The sequence below is a fragment of the Glandiceps talaboti genome, chromosome 12, assembly GCF_964340395.1.
Source record: "Glandiceps talaboti chromosome 12, keGlaTala1.1, whole genome shotgun sequence".
Lineage (NCBI taxonomy): Eukaryota > Metazoa > Hemichordata > Enteropneusta > Spengelidae > Glandiceps > Glandiceps talaboti.
The window spans coordinates 24,032,787-24,049,174 of NC_135560.1; the positions used below are offsets into that span (position 1 = coordinate 24,032,787).

At 35.0% G+C, this 16,388-nt stretch overlaps 1 protein-coding gene across 1 annotated transcript in view; it reads right to left on the bottom strand.

The window, feature by feature from the left end:
• Positions 1 to 1,817: 1,817 nt before the first annotated feature.
• LOC144443153 (G-protein coupled receptor 54-like) overlaps positions 1,818 to 16,388 on the bottom strand; it is a 38,101-nt gene continuing 23,530 nt past the window's right edge. The window contains exons 2-3 of the mRNA XM_078132519.1: positions 4,573 to 4,708; positions 1,818 to 2,440 (exon numbers count right to left, since the gene is read on the bottom strand). Of these exons, the coding sequence (XP_077988645.1) occupies positions 1,818 to 2,440; positions 4,573 to 4,708 (759 nt within the window). The remainder of the gene's footprint in view (positions 2,441 to 4,572; positions 4,709 to 16,388) is intronic.

Below are 16,388 nucleotides of genomic sequence, written 5' to 3' on the forward strand. Positions count from 1 at the left end.
AAATAGGGCTACTTAACTGAGTTGTCAAACTGCAGTAAGAGTGGTGGTGAGTAACACCTACTTCTAAATAGGGCTACTTAACTGAGTTGTCAAACTGCAGTAAGAGTGGTGGTGAGTAACACCTACTTCTAAATAGGGCTACTTAACTGAGTTGTCAAACTACAGTAAGAGTGGTGGTGAGTAACACCTACTTCTAAATAGGGCTACTTAACTGAGTTGTAAAACTGCAGTAAGAGTGGTGGTGAGTAACACCTACTTCTAAATAGGGCTACTTAACTGAGTTGTCTAACTGCAGTAAGAGTGGTGGCGAGTAACACCTACTTCTAAATAGGGCTACTTAACTGAGTTGTCTAACTGCAGTAAGAGTGGTGGCGAGTAACACCTACTTCTAAATAGGGCTACTTAACTGAGTTGTCTAACTGCAGTAAGAGTGGTGGCGAGTAACACCTACACAAATACAACCAACCAAATAAGTTTTAGATTAATGGCCTCAGAAGGGCTAAATTGATCCGAAGAGTCACGTCTGTATATTACAGTTTATACATCAGGAATTGTGTAATTTATACAAATGACAACTAGTATAACATATAAGAACACCAAGGGTGCCGACTAGTTATTTAAATAACTTTATAATGAGTGATAATGATGAATCATTGACATGATTAGTAAGTTATTTCAAGTTACATTGAGTTAATCAATGCTACTTTTTGTCTAAGTATCCTCACACTTTATACCCTCTATACTACTAATACAGGAGATGAGATGTTTCATATTTCAAATAAATGTTGCAATGTAAATAGCGTTCAATGTTCTGCAATGAGCGTTTCCTATCTCTGCCGCAAAGGGGCATGGTTTACGTCAATTTACGACATACTTTATTAAATTCTTTTTTAAATACCCAATGACAATTTTATCAATAAAACTGAACAAACATTGAGGAATAAAACAAAACAGTGTGTTACTGGTTCAGTTTGTTTTGATATAGATATAACATATACAATGCAGACGACTAGACTGCAAGCCATGGACATCGATCGGAAAGTAAAAATGAAAAATGTTGACTCGTAAGTTTTCAAAATTCACACAAACAAGTCGTTTTAGTTGTGAACATTACAACAAGGAAAGACAGTGTGAGATATCTTATCACAATGAACTGTGCTGTATTAATATTTAATATGATACATTTTGAGATATCAGAACCTGAAAAATTATGTGAACTGCTAAGAATGATCGTAACAGAACAAAGAATATGATCTGAAATGTTACTAAATAACAGCTATCAATATAAAATGTTTTCTAAATATTCACGAAGAAACAATGACAAATACTCAATACTGACAGAAGAAGAAAATATGAGAGATTACTCAATTTTGCCAAAACAAGTAGTTATAATATGTACATTATTTTTTTTCTTTCATTTTCATATTGAACAATCGATGCCTGAAATATCCAATAGGCGGTACACTTTCATACAACATGTGATGATTTGTGTTATACTACAAGACAGAACGTATCTAAGAGCTAAGAACAGCAGTCTTCAAGACACAAGGTATATAATAACTAAGAACAGAAGTCATCAAGACAAAAGATATTTAAGAATTAAGAACAGCAGTCTTCAAGACATAAAGTATTTAAGAACAAAGAACGACTGTCTTCAAGAAACAAAGTATTTGAGAACTAAGAACAGTAGTCTTCAAGACAGAAAGTATCTAAGAACTAAAAACGACTGTCTTCAAGAAACAAAGTATTTAAGAACTAAGAACGACTGTCTTCAAGAAACAAATTATTTAAGAACTAAGAACAGCAGTCTTCAAAAGTTACATAGACGTGTCCTGTGTCTTTTCGATGTAGTTTTTTCTATCACTGTGGCGTGATAGTCCAACGGTTGTGGTGCGAAATCGAGAAAGCCGGTTGCGTTCGTCAGAGATACGAAACAGTCTCTTGAAGTATTTTTGGAATGTGTTCCCAGTTAAGGCATATATAAAAGGATTGATACATGAATTCGAATACGCAAGACAAAGACAGAATGTTCTGAATCTAATTAAATGGATGTCATATTTCGATTCCATGTTGGGGTCAAATCTTGCCCAAGAGTTCATCGCCTGTAGTGGTCCCCATGAAATAGCGAACAACATGACGACAATGAGAACCATTCGAGTTACTTTTCGTCTTCGTTGTAAGGACTGCTTGACCTCGTACACTCCACCGTCCAATATCCCCAACCCCTTGATTCGCCATACTTGTTTTAAGATGAATCCATAGCAAACACCAATAACGGCTAGAGGCAACAGATAGAGGACTACAAGAGAATAAGCCTGGTATATTTTTGAAGCCAACAACGACGGAAACATTTCGAAGCAAATCACCTTCGTTTCTCCTTGGCATTCGAAATAAACTTCTCCAAAGTACATCGCTAGTGGGATGTGCAGAGCAAAGGAACCTACAACGGAAAAAAGTGCATATATTGATTATGAAAGCCAATGACGTTTGAATGTTTTATAGGGTGGGACAATCCCCACGAGGCAAACTGGCAACATTGATACCATGGTAACTATGAAGTTGGCGACGTTTGTTGCATTAGGTATCGGATTTGAAAGAGGGCGCGAAGTTATTCTTCACTTGATAAGCCAGGGAAAGAAAGAATTTAGCAAACAACAGAAATATCGTTTTTTATTCCACCAGCGAAAGAATGCAACAAATTATCGATCACATGCTCACTGTTACCTGTGTGGTAAGTTTACATCACTGTGTTCATTGAGAGTATGTTGGGGTGCTATGCAGTACAGTTTACAATCTAAACCTTTAGAAAGCTCGTACGACATAAGATAAAATGTTGGCATAAATATAATTTCGGTGTGCGTACAGAATGGTGCGTTCTAAGGGATTGCGCAGAAAATGTTAAATGTTTACGGAAAATAAAAAGAAGGCAATTATGAGTTATGAAAATTCTTCCTATAGTTGCGATCATCTTAAATTCCATATATACACTTAGACACAATGCTTAGATTTTCGTGTACATACAACATGCCTCAACAAAGCCATATATCTCATTATCCAGATATATATTGACCAATCAGACAGGTCAATTCATAACATCTACTTTTGTGATCTGCGAAATGTCAGATTTTCAAACCTGACAAATAGACGCAACCATCTGCAAATGGAAGCCCCCATAATATCAATTATATTTATTCATTTATGTCAGATGTCAACTGAATGCCTTCCACAAGGGTAAAGCCTTTAGGTTTTCCCTTCGCACATTAATTGTTCCTTGGAATGCAAAATTCTGAGCTATAGCAACTATACATGATATATCAAATTAATTATACTAAACTACAAGAAAACTTGAAGCTTGCATACCTAAGATATTGCCTAATTACCGGAAATCATTAATAAATCATTAAGATATTAAGTAAAGAAACGAGCTCTGTCAATTGTAAAAGACGATTTCTATCCAGCACGCAATTTATTCCAACTTATGCGCTCAGGCGAGCGGTACCGTTCGATCAAATCAGCTTCTGATCGCACGTTGTTTAGCTTCTACCCAACTGCAGTCCGCACTCTCAATGAATTAATTGAAGTTCTTTCTCTGTAAACGCGTCAATCTCGTATTAGAAGTCATCTACAGAATACTGTTTTTGTAAATGTTTCATTTTCACGCAAAATCAATGCACATTTCATTATATATGTACCTATATAGACATGTATATATATATATATATATATATATATACATTTCTACCCCTGATGAGTGAGGAATACGCACCTCACGAAACAGTTCTGTAGGGTCTATAACATATAATTTGGTTCAAATTTTCAAAACCTGTATATATATATATATATATATATATATATATATATATATATATATATATATATATATATATATATATATATATATATATATATATATATATATATATATATATGACAATAAAACACATATCATATCATATCATCATATAGCTACAAGCTTTACACGACTCACGTATTTTGTTATTATCAATATATGTACCTACGCCTCAGACGATGTACTGTATAAAACAAGACATAACTTCAAAAATAAGTTGTCTTCTTCCACTGTAAATTAAGAAGCAGACACGTCTCGAACAAATCACTTGCCCTTCAGTGTCTAACTGGATCTGACAGAAAGCTGGAGGTGTTGATTTAACTCATAGAGGTGTGAAACCGTTAGCTTCAATATATGTAAATTCAGGTGTGAAAGTACTTGTCAGTTATGTACATCTAACTGTCCACCTTCTGTGATAATGTCACTGTAGATTGATGGAATGTCATATTTTCCTACATTGGCATTAAGTGACGAATTGTTGACTTTGATGTACATGGCCTCCAACAGCCTTCTTTTATCCATGTTTTGTTCCCCGTTGACTCCATTTTACTCAACACCTCCGGCAAATTTGAATCATTCTGTCAAACCCAGTTAGACACTGAAGAAGGACAAGTGATTTGTTCGAAGCATTTCTGTTTCTCAATCTACATTGGAAGAAGAGAGCTTGTGTTGAATCTTAAGATGCTTCCATGATGGACATAGTGTTATAAGACAAAACTTACCTATCCATATAAATACACACACGATGATTGCAAGCTTTGGGGTTCGTTCATGTCTTGATCTCATTGGTTGGCTGATGACATAATACCTATCCACGGTCATTGCTGTTAGCGTCGCACACGTGGCCTGTACAGACACCTAAAGTAAAGATATAATGGTCAGAATTATTTGCGGTTAGTTTTGTGAATGGAAACCAAGAGAAAAATGGACAGGTAGACATACAGACATACAGCTTGATTACTGTATAACTATGGAGCACCTTCTCAAGAAACGGAGGACCGTGTAGTTACACTAGAATGCTGAGATCAAGGCAAGATATTGTATACGTATATGATATTTTCTGTGAGCCAATACCACATGGTCACAAGCCCAGACGGCAAGGACCAGTAAGAAATAATAACGTTTCCATTATCATCACAGAAAACATGTCAGGAATACACGCAAATCGGTGACGTTGATGGTTGTCACTATACAGATATACAAAGTACAGACTAGTTACTCTCGCCAATGAAGTTAGGTAGAGTTTATGTTTTCCCATTGTATGTCTGTTTGTCTGTCCATTTGTATATTTGTCTGTTTGTCTGTCAATTTGTATATTTGTCTGTTTGTCCATTTGTATATTTGTCTGTTTGTCTGTCCATTTGTATATTTGTCTGTCCATTTGTATATTTGTCTGTTTGTCTGTCCATTTGTATATTTGTCTGTTTGTCTGTCTGTCCATTTGTATATTTTTTCAGTTTGTTTGTCTATATTTATCAGCAGGGTATCTGGAAAATATGGATGGATTTTAATGGAACTTTACGGAAAGATTGCCAAAGAGTCAAGGAAAGATTCACCGGATTGAAGATCAGTAAACGTTGGAATGAAGCCTTGATATTACCAGAATCTACCAACTAGTGCCAACCTTGAGGACGCCATCAACGATGGCCAAGGTATGCGTCCTAGTGTGCTATTTGTATCTTAATATTTACTTACTTACAAAAAGGGATAATCCACCCATTATTTACAGAGAGTGTAAGTAAGTGTTCCACCTGTCAGCACATCACATGATAGAACTCATGAATTTTCTCAATCAATCTTCTTTCTGATTTTAACTACCGAACGACCTTATTACAAGCTTATGAATTATATGAATTGTCCATATCAATGACCTTGTGTACACTAGTTTACAATTAAATCAATTAGTGTTTTAAAATACTGTTTGGTTACTGTCACTATGTAATTGAATTTGTGACAAATGACATCAAACGGCGATGCGTCACCACTATCTTTAGCTAATCACCCACAATACCTTCTCAGAAATGAAATTTAGATACTGCGGTGTTACGCGCTACTGTGTATATCAATTTCGCGATAGTTGGTTTTTACAGACGTATTACATATTTAGTTTTGTAAATATCAACTGCTGTGGTGGATTTCACTTCCATGTAACACTATCAAGCGGTTTTTTGGTATGAAAGATCATATAATTTTGAATAAAATTATTACAACTCTGTTTAAAAAAAGTATATTTTCAAAACTGATATCATATACGTATACAATGTATTTTCAGTTCCTCACTTTGAGTCTGGCGTTACTAGTAAACTTTGTAGAGCACGGTCAGTCCACTTGCGAGTATTCTAAATTCTAAAAACAATTCCTACCAGGATTGGACTTACATCATGCATACATTTAAATGAATGGTGTTAAGATTTAAATTATATCAATTACAAAATATCAGACACACAACAGTTGTTCTATGTTGTATGGTACGTTTGTTTCAAAAGAAAAAAGACAAGTTTTAATTGTTGTTTCCTTAGTTCATGCAATAAGTTGGGTTTACAAGTGTACATGTGAAGTGGACTAACTCAAACAATGTTATTTAAAGGCAAAAAAAACTTATTTTAGGCACTATGCCCTTACAATTCAAAGTCAAATTTAAATCACCATTTTTCTCAATTTTCTGTCTTCAACCACGACAAATTTGGTGAAATGGGAGAAGAAGCAGTAAACTATCAGAAAATATCACTGGGGCTTTTGAGAAATGTGTCATTTGTTTTGAAAACTTTAAAAAAAACCCACTTTATTCAATATGTCCTTTTGCCGCTAAGCCAACTTCAAATCACATTTTCGCCTAGCTATCTTCAGAATAAAGGTTGAGTTTTTCCTGAGAGCAGAAACCAAAATGAAATTATTAAACGCAAAATGGCACTAGGCACTTATTGCACATGCACTTACCTCTCATGGTTTTAGATGTATAGCGCCCTCTTGCCACGTTTTAGAAATGTGACTAGATCTGTTTTTGAATTATTGTTCATAACTTATTTGTCATGGCTGGTCCCTATCAACTCCTCAGAAAGTATTGAATTTGTGAAATTATCATATTATAATGTTATCTTGTATTTGTATTTGGATATCTACATGATTTCGAAGTCACAGATGTTATACATTGCTTTAATTAGTGAACAAGCTAAAATGTTGTCATGTGAGACTCGACGAGATAAAGTGGTTGAAATTACGAAATAAAGTTTTGGATAAGAACTGAAATGCTGTTTGATTCACCTGAAATTATGACGTCATAATAATATTCTATATTGCCATCTGCATAAAACAAATGCGATTATTAACGTAATTCCATTCTTCAAATGCTATTTTCAACTCACAGACCCATACAGAAGGTCTTGAGTATCTGTACTAGACTTTGAAATGATAGATCCTTTCGAATTCCATATCTCTAAATGTTGTAATGTGATGAGTTTACTTGGATAAAGCGAATTATACATTGGCGTCTTTCCTTCAGTTACTACATTATGCGACATTCAATGTTCGTGTTGTTTCACTTTCATAATAAATCGTACGTCCATTAACAACAAATCTGATACGACCTTCTTCAACAACCTTTACTCAATAAATCATCCCATTTCATGAAAACAAACACGTTAAAGGCATTTATACATTGTTTTAATGTCGTCTTTATATTTTACATAATGGTTGTCTCTCGTTCAGGCTCCTCATACCTGAGGCATTTATTAAGAACTCGAAAGATGCGTGTTGCACACGTTTTACTACGTACTTACACATAAATAATCCACTATTTCCGATAAAGTTTAAATGCGTTGTTAATATTTCAGAGAGTTCCAATCGTAATCGTAACCCGTTTGATTATACATACAGCAACCTAGATTTCACACTGATTTTACCTTAATTTACGATGTTCTCTACATCAATCTGTAAACTTCATGCTGTGACAACTTACATGTACATCGGGTTGACGCAGCTTTACTTGCATATAAGACTTAAATCCTTCTAAATGAACTAGATGTGAGATCAATCACGACACACCACCATAAAGACTACAAAACAACTCTCCACTTCCAAGTCAATTGCTGCAAAAACTTTTCTTTGTAACTTACAAACATTACTTTCAGAGTTTGTACACGAAGCTTAACAAACTGGCATTATATCTATTCTGTTATTGACTGGTATTTCCAATGGTAATGACGATAACAATAAAGATATTTATATATCGCCTAGTATGCATCAAGCGATGCTCACTTCGCTTTGCAATAAATACTGTCACAAATAAGCTCTTTCGAAAAAGGTGTGTCTTTACGTTGATACTTGGTGTAGAACGGAAAGTGTTTGGCAGTTGGTTCTAAAGGATTGCGGCGGCGTAGCTGAAAGTTTGATCTCCATATGATTTGAGTTCAGTTCTGGGAACCTTGAGTGTAAAATGCTGAGATAATGTTTCGCTATGCAGGCCATATGCAGGATACATAATTGCTGTCAAGCTTAAATATTAGACGGAGATTTAATTAAACATATACTACACCTCGAGTGCAAAGTATTCTGGAATACGACATTGTCAAGGAATGTAATTTCCAATGAAAATAGAAAAGTTGGCTTTATTGCCTGAATCTGATATCGACTTAGTCGAGAAAATAGAGAAAATCAATACGAAAACTAGATTCCTTGTTATAAGATTTTTCAGATTTGTGAAAATGATGCAGTCATTTTGTTCTTCCAATTGATATAAATATGACGTCATTACTATAGGACCGTTAATGAAATTTGAACATTAAAATGAAGTTATGCAGTAAAGGTTAGTATCCGGAACAATTATATATAATTGCGAGAAATTGACTCATTATTACTCTATTTTCCTATTTCTTACAATTTTACTCGAGATGTCGTCACGGCTTGTGTGGCTAGGATTTCGTTATGTCAACTTTAATAGGGCTAATGACCCGTTATTATTTCCCACTTTTACTGTCGGTTTTGTGTATTTTCACCATTTACATTCATTTTCACATTTAAAGGGGAACACCACTCCAGGAAATAAAATGTATTTCAATAAACTTTGAAAAGTTCCTTCCTAAGAGTCATTTCAGCATTTCACATCATTCACATGAATTTCGCGCGATTGCCAAGAAATACTAAATTGAAACTCTTTTTTTTCATCCATTGTTCTGGTACTGGGCCAGTGTTGCCTCATGGAATTTAGAAGACATGTATATGTTTTAGATGATTAATAAATAATCACGACTACGCCCTAACATATATTACAACAGTTGAAAGAACAAAGATGAGTAGGCCTACATTAGAATGTAGAATGTTCAATTCTTAATTCTGTATGTAGGGAACGATAATAATATTGAATAGTGTGGTAAGCTGAATTCGTACGTCAAAGTTTATTCAAAATCATTACATGACTGCGATAAAAACATATGAAAGGTGAAAAAATGTATGTTTATGTAAGCATGAATGCATTACATACATTCATTTTCTCTTTTGACATCTGAACACGAATATAACTGTACAAATATAAGTTGCACATTGATATGGCGTGACATGTTAGCTAAAAAGCATACAACTCGAATATTCTCTGAGCGACTCAAGTTGTCTATGGCTTAGAAATCGGTTAACAATGTGTTTCGGTCTGTACGTGAACGTTAGGAGAAACATTGTATGCACAGAAAATTGACCATTTAATTGAACTGCAAAAAAAATCGAAATGAAAATTGGCAGTCCCTGCTTAACATTTCCCGGCAGAATTGGAAATGACATCTTTAGAAGCAACGACACTTATTTCAATATATCACGGTTTACATGTTGCAATGGAAGCCAGATAACTAGAAACAATTCGCCATCAGGTTTGACAAAATCTTAATATTAACATTGCTACATTTATTAACTGACTATGTTACTATGTTGCTAAATCTTATTGTTTGACAAGACAAACAATGAATTAGAATTGCTACATTTTTATCCACTGACTCGCCTGAAAAAAGTATATGTTGTTACAAATATTTATAATTTGATGACAATCTGTTTACATAACAGTAGCATGCAAAAGTCTTGTTACACCAAGTGATGAAAAGATGCAATGTTAATAAGATTTTTGTCGAGCCTGATACTAACATGTTGCTAATTGAAAATGAGAAAGATTTTTGTCGAGCTATGCGGCGATTTCTTTCTAATCAACTGATTTCCATTGTCTATAGTTCAAGGAAAGAGAAACATTATTTGTCCATATTTTTCTCTCTCCTATTCGGCAACTGTTTGAAATGCATCTGCTACTGTACCACGTAACGACAGATTTCATATTTTGCCAGGATTGTTTACAACGGGCCATGTAACCATTACGCCAGATTGTTTTAACCTTTAACTATAACGAAAATCTTCCAATGTCCCTATATGTTGAGATATGTAACAGATAAACCTTCTCTACCCACAACTACGCAGTATTTCTCATTAGGGATCCAAAACAAGCTATAAACATTTATCATACTAGTTTTACTTTGGACATTGAAGAGCATTATCTATCTATCTATCTTTTATGCAATCTTCACATGAATAAATGCATAGAACTGATATGAGACATAGAAATCATGAATCAATATTTTACGGTTGAGATATTAGTTCCAAAATGTGCATATTCCTCCAATGTGGGTAATACAAAATGCTTTCATCCAAAATGTACATACAGTAGTATTGTAGATAGGTATAATCGACTCACAAATATGTACTTTAATAATGTTTGTTGCAGGGATAGATCCAGTGGGAATCAAAAGTCAATCGAATCCAGAATGAACGAGGAACTGGTTAGCACTAGAAATGACTTGACATGAAAAGACATGACTTATCTGAAAGGAAATACAACGCGTTTATTAATATTGAAATGCACATTCAGGCCTTCTGTCACCATATCTTGGCATTTAAAGTGACCACATGCGTCTTTGTTTACCACCACACGCATTGGAAAAGGTACAAAAAATACACTTGCAGAAGTATACAATGTATTATGGCAACGATTAAAACCAAAGCCATTATTTGCGCTCTGTAAACCTAATTCATTGTCAGACTCTCATAACCTTAGTTCTGGGCGGAGACATTTCTAAGTTTTAGAGTTCCGTATGTACAGTATTGTTTAGGAGTTTTGTATGGATAATGCAGTTTCAGAGTTTCTCACAGACACAGTTGTTTGATTTATCGATTACATCAGATCGTATCCTTGCTTTAGCAGTTTCTCAAAGACGATGCTTCTGATTGGAGTGATACTAGGAAGACTTTAGTAATTACAAGGGAGGCGGCCGGAAATGGGGAGGGTCACTTTTACGAATCGGTTCTCGGTGAGGGCCATACTTTAGAATAATGGAATAAGGGGAGGTCACGGTTTACTTTGGCTCATTTTATCATCTAACTTTGCTTTATTTTATTTTATTATTTTGGTATCCCACTGCTGCCACCGGTTCCAAACCCAACTGTACTCCACCCCACCACTGCCACCGCTGTACTGTATGAGGTTCTGCCATTCTTGAATAATAACGTCCGACAAAAGATTATTTTTTTTAGATGATTTATGATTTAAGAGTTTCATGCAGACAATGCAGCTTGCTGTTAACTTAACTGTTTTTACAGACAGTTATTTAAGAGTTTCTCAGACGATCATTTTGATTCAAAAGTTTGCTGTATGATGTTAAGACATGGATCCATGACAACGGAACATTATATTTAACTACACAAATATAGGTTATTATTAAGAAGATCTTCCAAGATTGGGTTTCCAAGAAGACATACCAAGAGTATGCAAAGATGATTAGCATTATGGTGTGAGATCTATACCGTCGTTTTAATAAGAAGAAAACATATCTGTACAACTATCGTTATGAAAAATATTAATATAGGAATTCATCTATAAGATTCATCTATCCCCCCTTTTATATTCTTGATATAATATTTACATTATCATAATTTTAGCACATCACGCTTACCTTCTATCTGCTGTAAGGTTTGTATAAAATGTACTTTTACTCACAAAGAGTATTTTGTCTTTCTTTCCTTTAGCATCATAGCAAGGGCTAAATATCATTCAACTTTTAATTATTGTTTCATTTTGTTAACTGTTGTCAGCACAGCTGAACAGTAATACGATTCAGTTGCTCTAGACATGACGTGGCGTCTGTCTGTCTCTGTATACGTTTTAGGCACCATTGAAGGGTTGAACCATTACTCAATCTTTTAATTGTGTTCACTGTGAATAGTACAAAGGAACCCAGGTTTCAGTAGCGTTGAAGGTATGGCACAGCAGCTGTGTCTGGATATGTGTGTATGTATGTATGTATGTATGTATGTATGTATGTATGTATGTATGCATGTATGTATGTATGTATGTATGTATGCATGTATGTATGTATGTATGTATCTATGTATGTATGTATGTGTATATGTATGTAATACTTGTAAGCTTATGTATGTATGTATGTATGTATGTGTGCGTGCGTCACCCGAACCCCCCCCCTCTCTCTCTCTCTCTCTCTCTCTCTCTCTCTCTCTCTCTCTCTCTCTCTCTCTCTCTCTCTCTCTCTCTCTCTCTCTCTCATGTTTTAGAGAAGGGAAATTGAGGGAGGGTCACTTTTTAGCATGACGGAGTCGGGGAGGCCATATTTTGCGAAACAGCCTGGGCCTGATTTTGCCCGCCCTCACCCCTTGTAATTACAAGGGAAGTTGACAGACACGTGTACGGCACTGCGGTATCTCATAAAATCAGGCTAACATTTGTCACGGCCGTACATCTCACTGAAATGCTAACATGGCTCAAGCTGAAAGTCAAGTCCAGGACTATATAATGTCTGCATGCCGCATCTGTCGTGAAATACTGATCATGCCGTTATTGGTTCTGAACGTCTTCAAGGTCATTATAAAATAATTACATATTCATATTTTCAGTTAGATTCCTGACACACCATGGAGTTGAGAATATACTTATAGAAACAGGTAGGAAAGTTTCCCAAGTTGATAATCTCCACAGAGAATCTGAAGATTCATTCTGAAATACACTCTTTAGTCGATACTGTACTTTTTCCAATTCCCAATCTATTGTCATGTTACAAAAATATTACATCAGTACTCAGAAATTTATATTGACCACTCCATATTGAATTCGGTACGTGGTCCAAAAACGTCATCAAGTATCTTGTCTCCTATTAGATCTGACTATATGCGTTACGGGAGACCGACATAGGTTCACCTACCTCTGAAGACGTATTAAACTCCCGTGGCGCATATATTCAGAGTTCGTTGCCAATCGATTCACTTCTAAGTTCGAGTAAGCGAGTAAAATGCACAGAAAACATCCACCATTGCCTCGACCCTTCTGACATAAACTTCGTTTGTTCCAATCTTGGCATTCATTCCCACAATATGTCCGTGCAGACTTGTACCATTTTCGATAATTCCATCTAATACCATTTCAAGTCGAAAGACGAGGAGTGACAAACCCTTAGGCAACTCATTTTTTCCGATAGAGCGGTGAAAAGTATGCGTATTTCGAAATAATGTAATTATACCTCGACAAGTATAATAATAAAAAAAATCTGAAAATTTAATGGCGATTTGAACATTTTGACTCATTTTAAGCACAGCATATTAATGACTTAGACGCGAGTTGTCGTGTCCTTGACTAGGGGGTATAAAGTCCAATTTTATGTTCGAACGCGATCAATTTGGCTTGCATGGGGTATAGAAATCATTGAAACCACTAACACAAAATGTTGACAACGAAATTGATTTCTAGTTTTCATTTACTAGGACGTAGCAATAAACAAGTAGAAATACAAATGACAAACATGCTGAGTATTATATCTGAACAAACAAATTAATGCCAACATTTGAGTGTTTTCTTACAACATGACCAATGAAGACGAACAGCTGACACTGCAAGACGATAGTACGTAAATGTGTGGACTCATGTCAATTTGCTGCATGATTCAACACAAGCTGGTCAATCAATAAGTTCTTGACATATTCTCCTTAAAATACAATGTATGTAATGTTGTCAGCAGGGATAGGATATTGTAATGCTGCACACTCGCCTACCCAATATTTTTATATATCGTGTAACATACGACTATTGCATGCTGTACAACCCATGGCATTGCCTAATTTACATTGGCACTATTTGTGGGGATTGTCTGAGTCGATGAATCTATCCCAAACAGCGAACTATATCACCTACAGCGAACGATATAACCTACAGCGAACGATATAACCTACAGCGAACGATATAACCTAAAGTATAGATTAAACTTAACTGTCAGCGCACAAAGAAGTCGATCTTCTACAGTAAGGCGTAAAAATTGTATGGTTCCAATTACATTCAATTTTAAAATAGGTGGGATAGGTAGATTTTTTTATTTTTTTTTTCATATGTGAGTGTCTAGTCTAGTTCAGGTAGTTATGTTTTTTGTTATGGTCTCTGTGTTATTGGCTTCTTTTCAGCAGATGTACAGCCATTACAGATTGGAAGAACATTTTTATATTGTCATTTTCAGCTGATGTCTGTTTCCGCATCCACTATTTCTTGCGAGACTTCACAATTTGCGCGATTTTCTAATTTTTTTCTATGTGAAAAAAAAGTTTAATGTCGGCGTGAAAAACTAGGTGGGACCGGTTACCAAACAACTTTTTGTATTTGGCCTAAGGCCTAATAAAATAAAAATTGTGGTTCTGATTACGCTCAATATTAGAATAGGTGGGGTAGATAGTTTTTTTATTTTGTTATTTTTTTCATATTTGAGTGTCTAGTTCAGGTTTTCCATTGTTTCCATTGTTTTCCAAATGGTCTCAGTGTTATTTATTTCTTCCTATCAGATGTACAGCCATTACAGATTGGAAGATCAGTTTTATTTTGTCATTTTAAGTTGATGTCAGTTTCCGCATCCACTATTTCTCGTGAGACTTCACAATTTTTGCGATTTTATTATTATTTTCTCGAATACGTAAAAAAAAGGTTTAGCGTTGGCAGAGAAAAGCTAGGTGGGGTTGGTTAACCAGAACCAAACAATTACTACTTTAGGCCTAACATGTGACAACACTCATGCCGGCTATTTATTGGTTTTGGTTTGTGTGATGAATATATTACATAAATTAGACTTTTTAATCTGATTTGAACTAACTAATTTCTTTATCATAGACTAATATGGTGTCACGATGAACTCCATTCTGCTGACATTCAACAAGATTTAATGACATTTGAGTGCATCTTCGTTATCTTGAAGACTTAGTAAAATGATGCTATGTAATGGTTGATTGCAAGTATAATCTGGATACTCATAAATAAAACTTTGGCTGTCATTTCAGATATGACCTCCATCAATGTGTCTCAATGGACGATACTTAAATACTTTATATTATACCCATGGCACCTAGCTACGTCATAGTTTACGTCAAAATAATCCGAGATGAAACTGTGCAATAGAAGATTCATCTGGATATCCGATTTATGATGCCCATTTTGCTACATTAATACATTAGTGATGTGTATTAAATGTGCCGACGCTTGTTGAATAAATACATGAAATCAAATGAATTCTGAACAAGTCTGTTCACAATATCGTCTTGTTATAGTCATTAGCTAACTTGGAGCATTTTCTTTGATATTTACAAGAGCAACATACATTTGTTATTAGTGAACTGACTCGTGTTGCTGGATTGGGTATTTCACTGAAAAGATTACTAATTTGCGATTTGAAAGAAAATGTGAACAAATACACAACAAAGTTCAGATTTCAAACTCCCGTAAAATACTTCAGATTATCGTACTGTGTGTCAGTTTAACGGTAGTGTTGTATTTGATAGATGTGGGTATTTTTGGTATTTCATTTGTTTGTTTTTATTGTATGAGTAATCTGCTTCAAGATCTCCTCTTCGACATTTTTTTTAAAATTGACATGACCTGCTCACACAAGTTTCATTTCAATGTACCTTATTATATTTTTTGTATTCACTTGCCAAAATACATCTCGGTGTCACATTATGTTTTCCTTCTATTCATAGCATCTACACGAATTACTTCTTTTAGACATCCTGATTAAAATTATACTAACATTCAAACGGATTTATTACTTTTTGGAAAAAATGCTTTATTTCTTTCAACGATACTGACCTTAGATTCAATCGATCAGGCGTATACATGAAGTCTATGTCAATAAACGTTAGGATTCCGAAGACAGCGATTGCCATGTACTCGGCAGTAATTAGATGACGTGTGCTGTAATCTGCAGAGACAATTTGTAATACATCATGTAATGATAGCCTCTACTTAATCACTATTGACCTCTGGTCTTAAGACATTAGACCCTTAGATAAGAACATCAAAAAGAAACAGGAAAATATGAAATATTCATACTTCTACGTGATCTGTTTAGGCGATGTAGTATTCCTGGTAACCTGACGATGATTATCTCCGGGTTTTTTCACAGCACGAATGACTTTCCTTTCAGTTTTATTTTCGCAATTTGTCGCAAGACGTTTGGTTTGGCGGTGTACATGACATGTT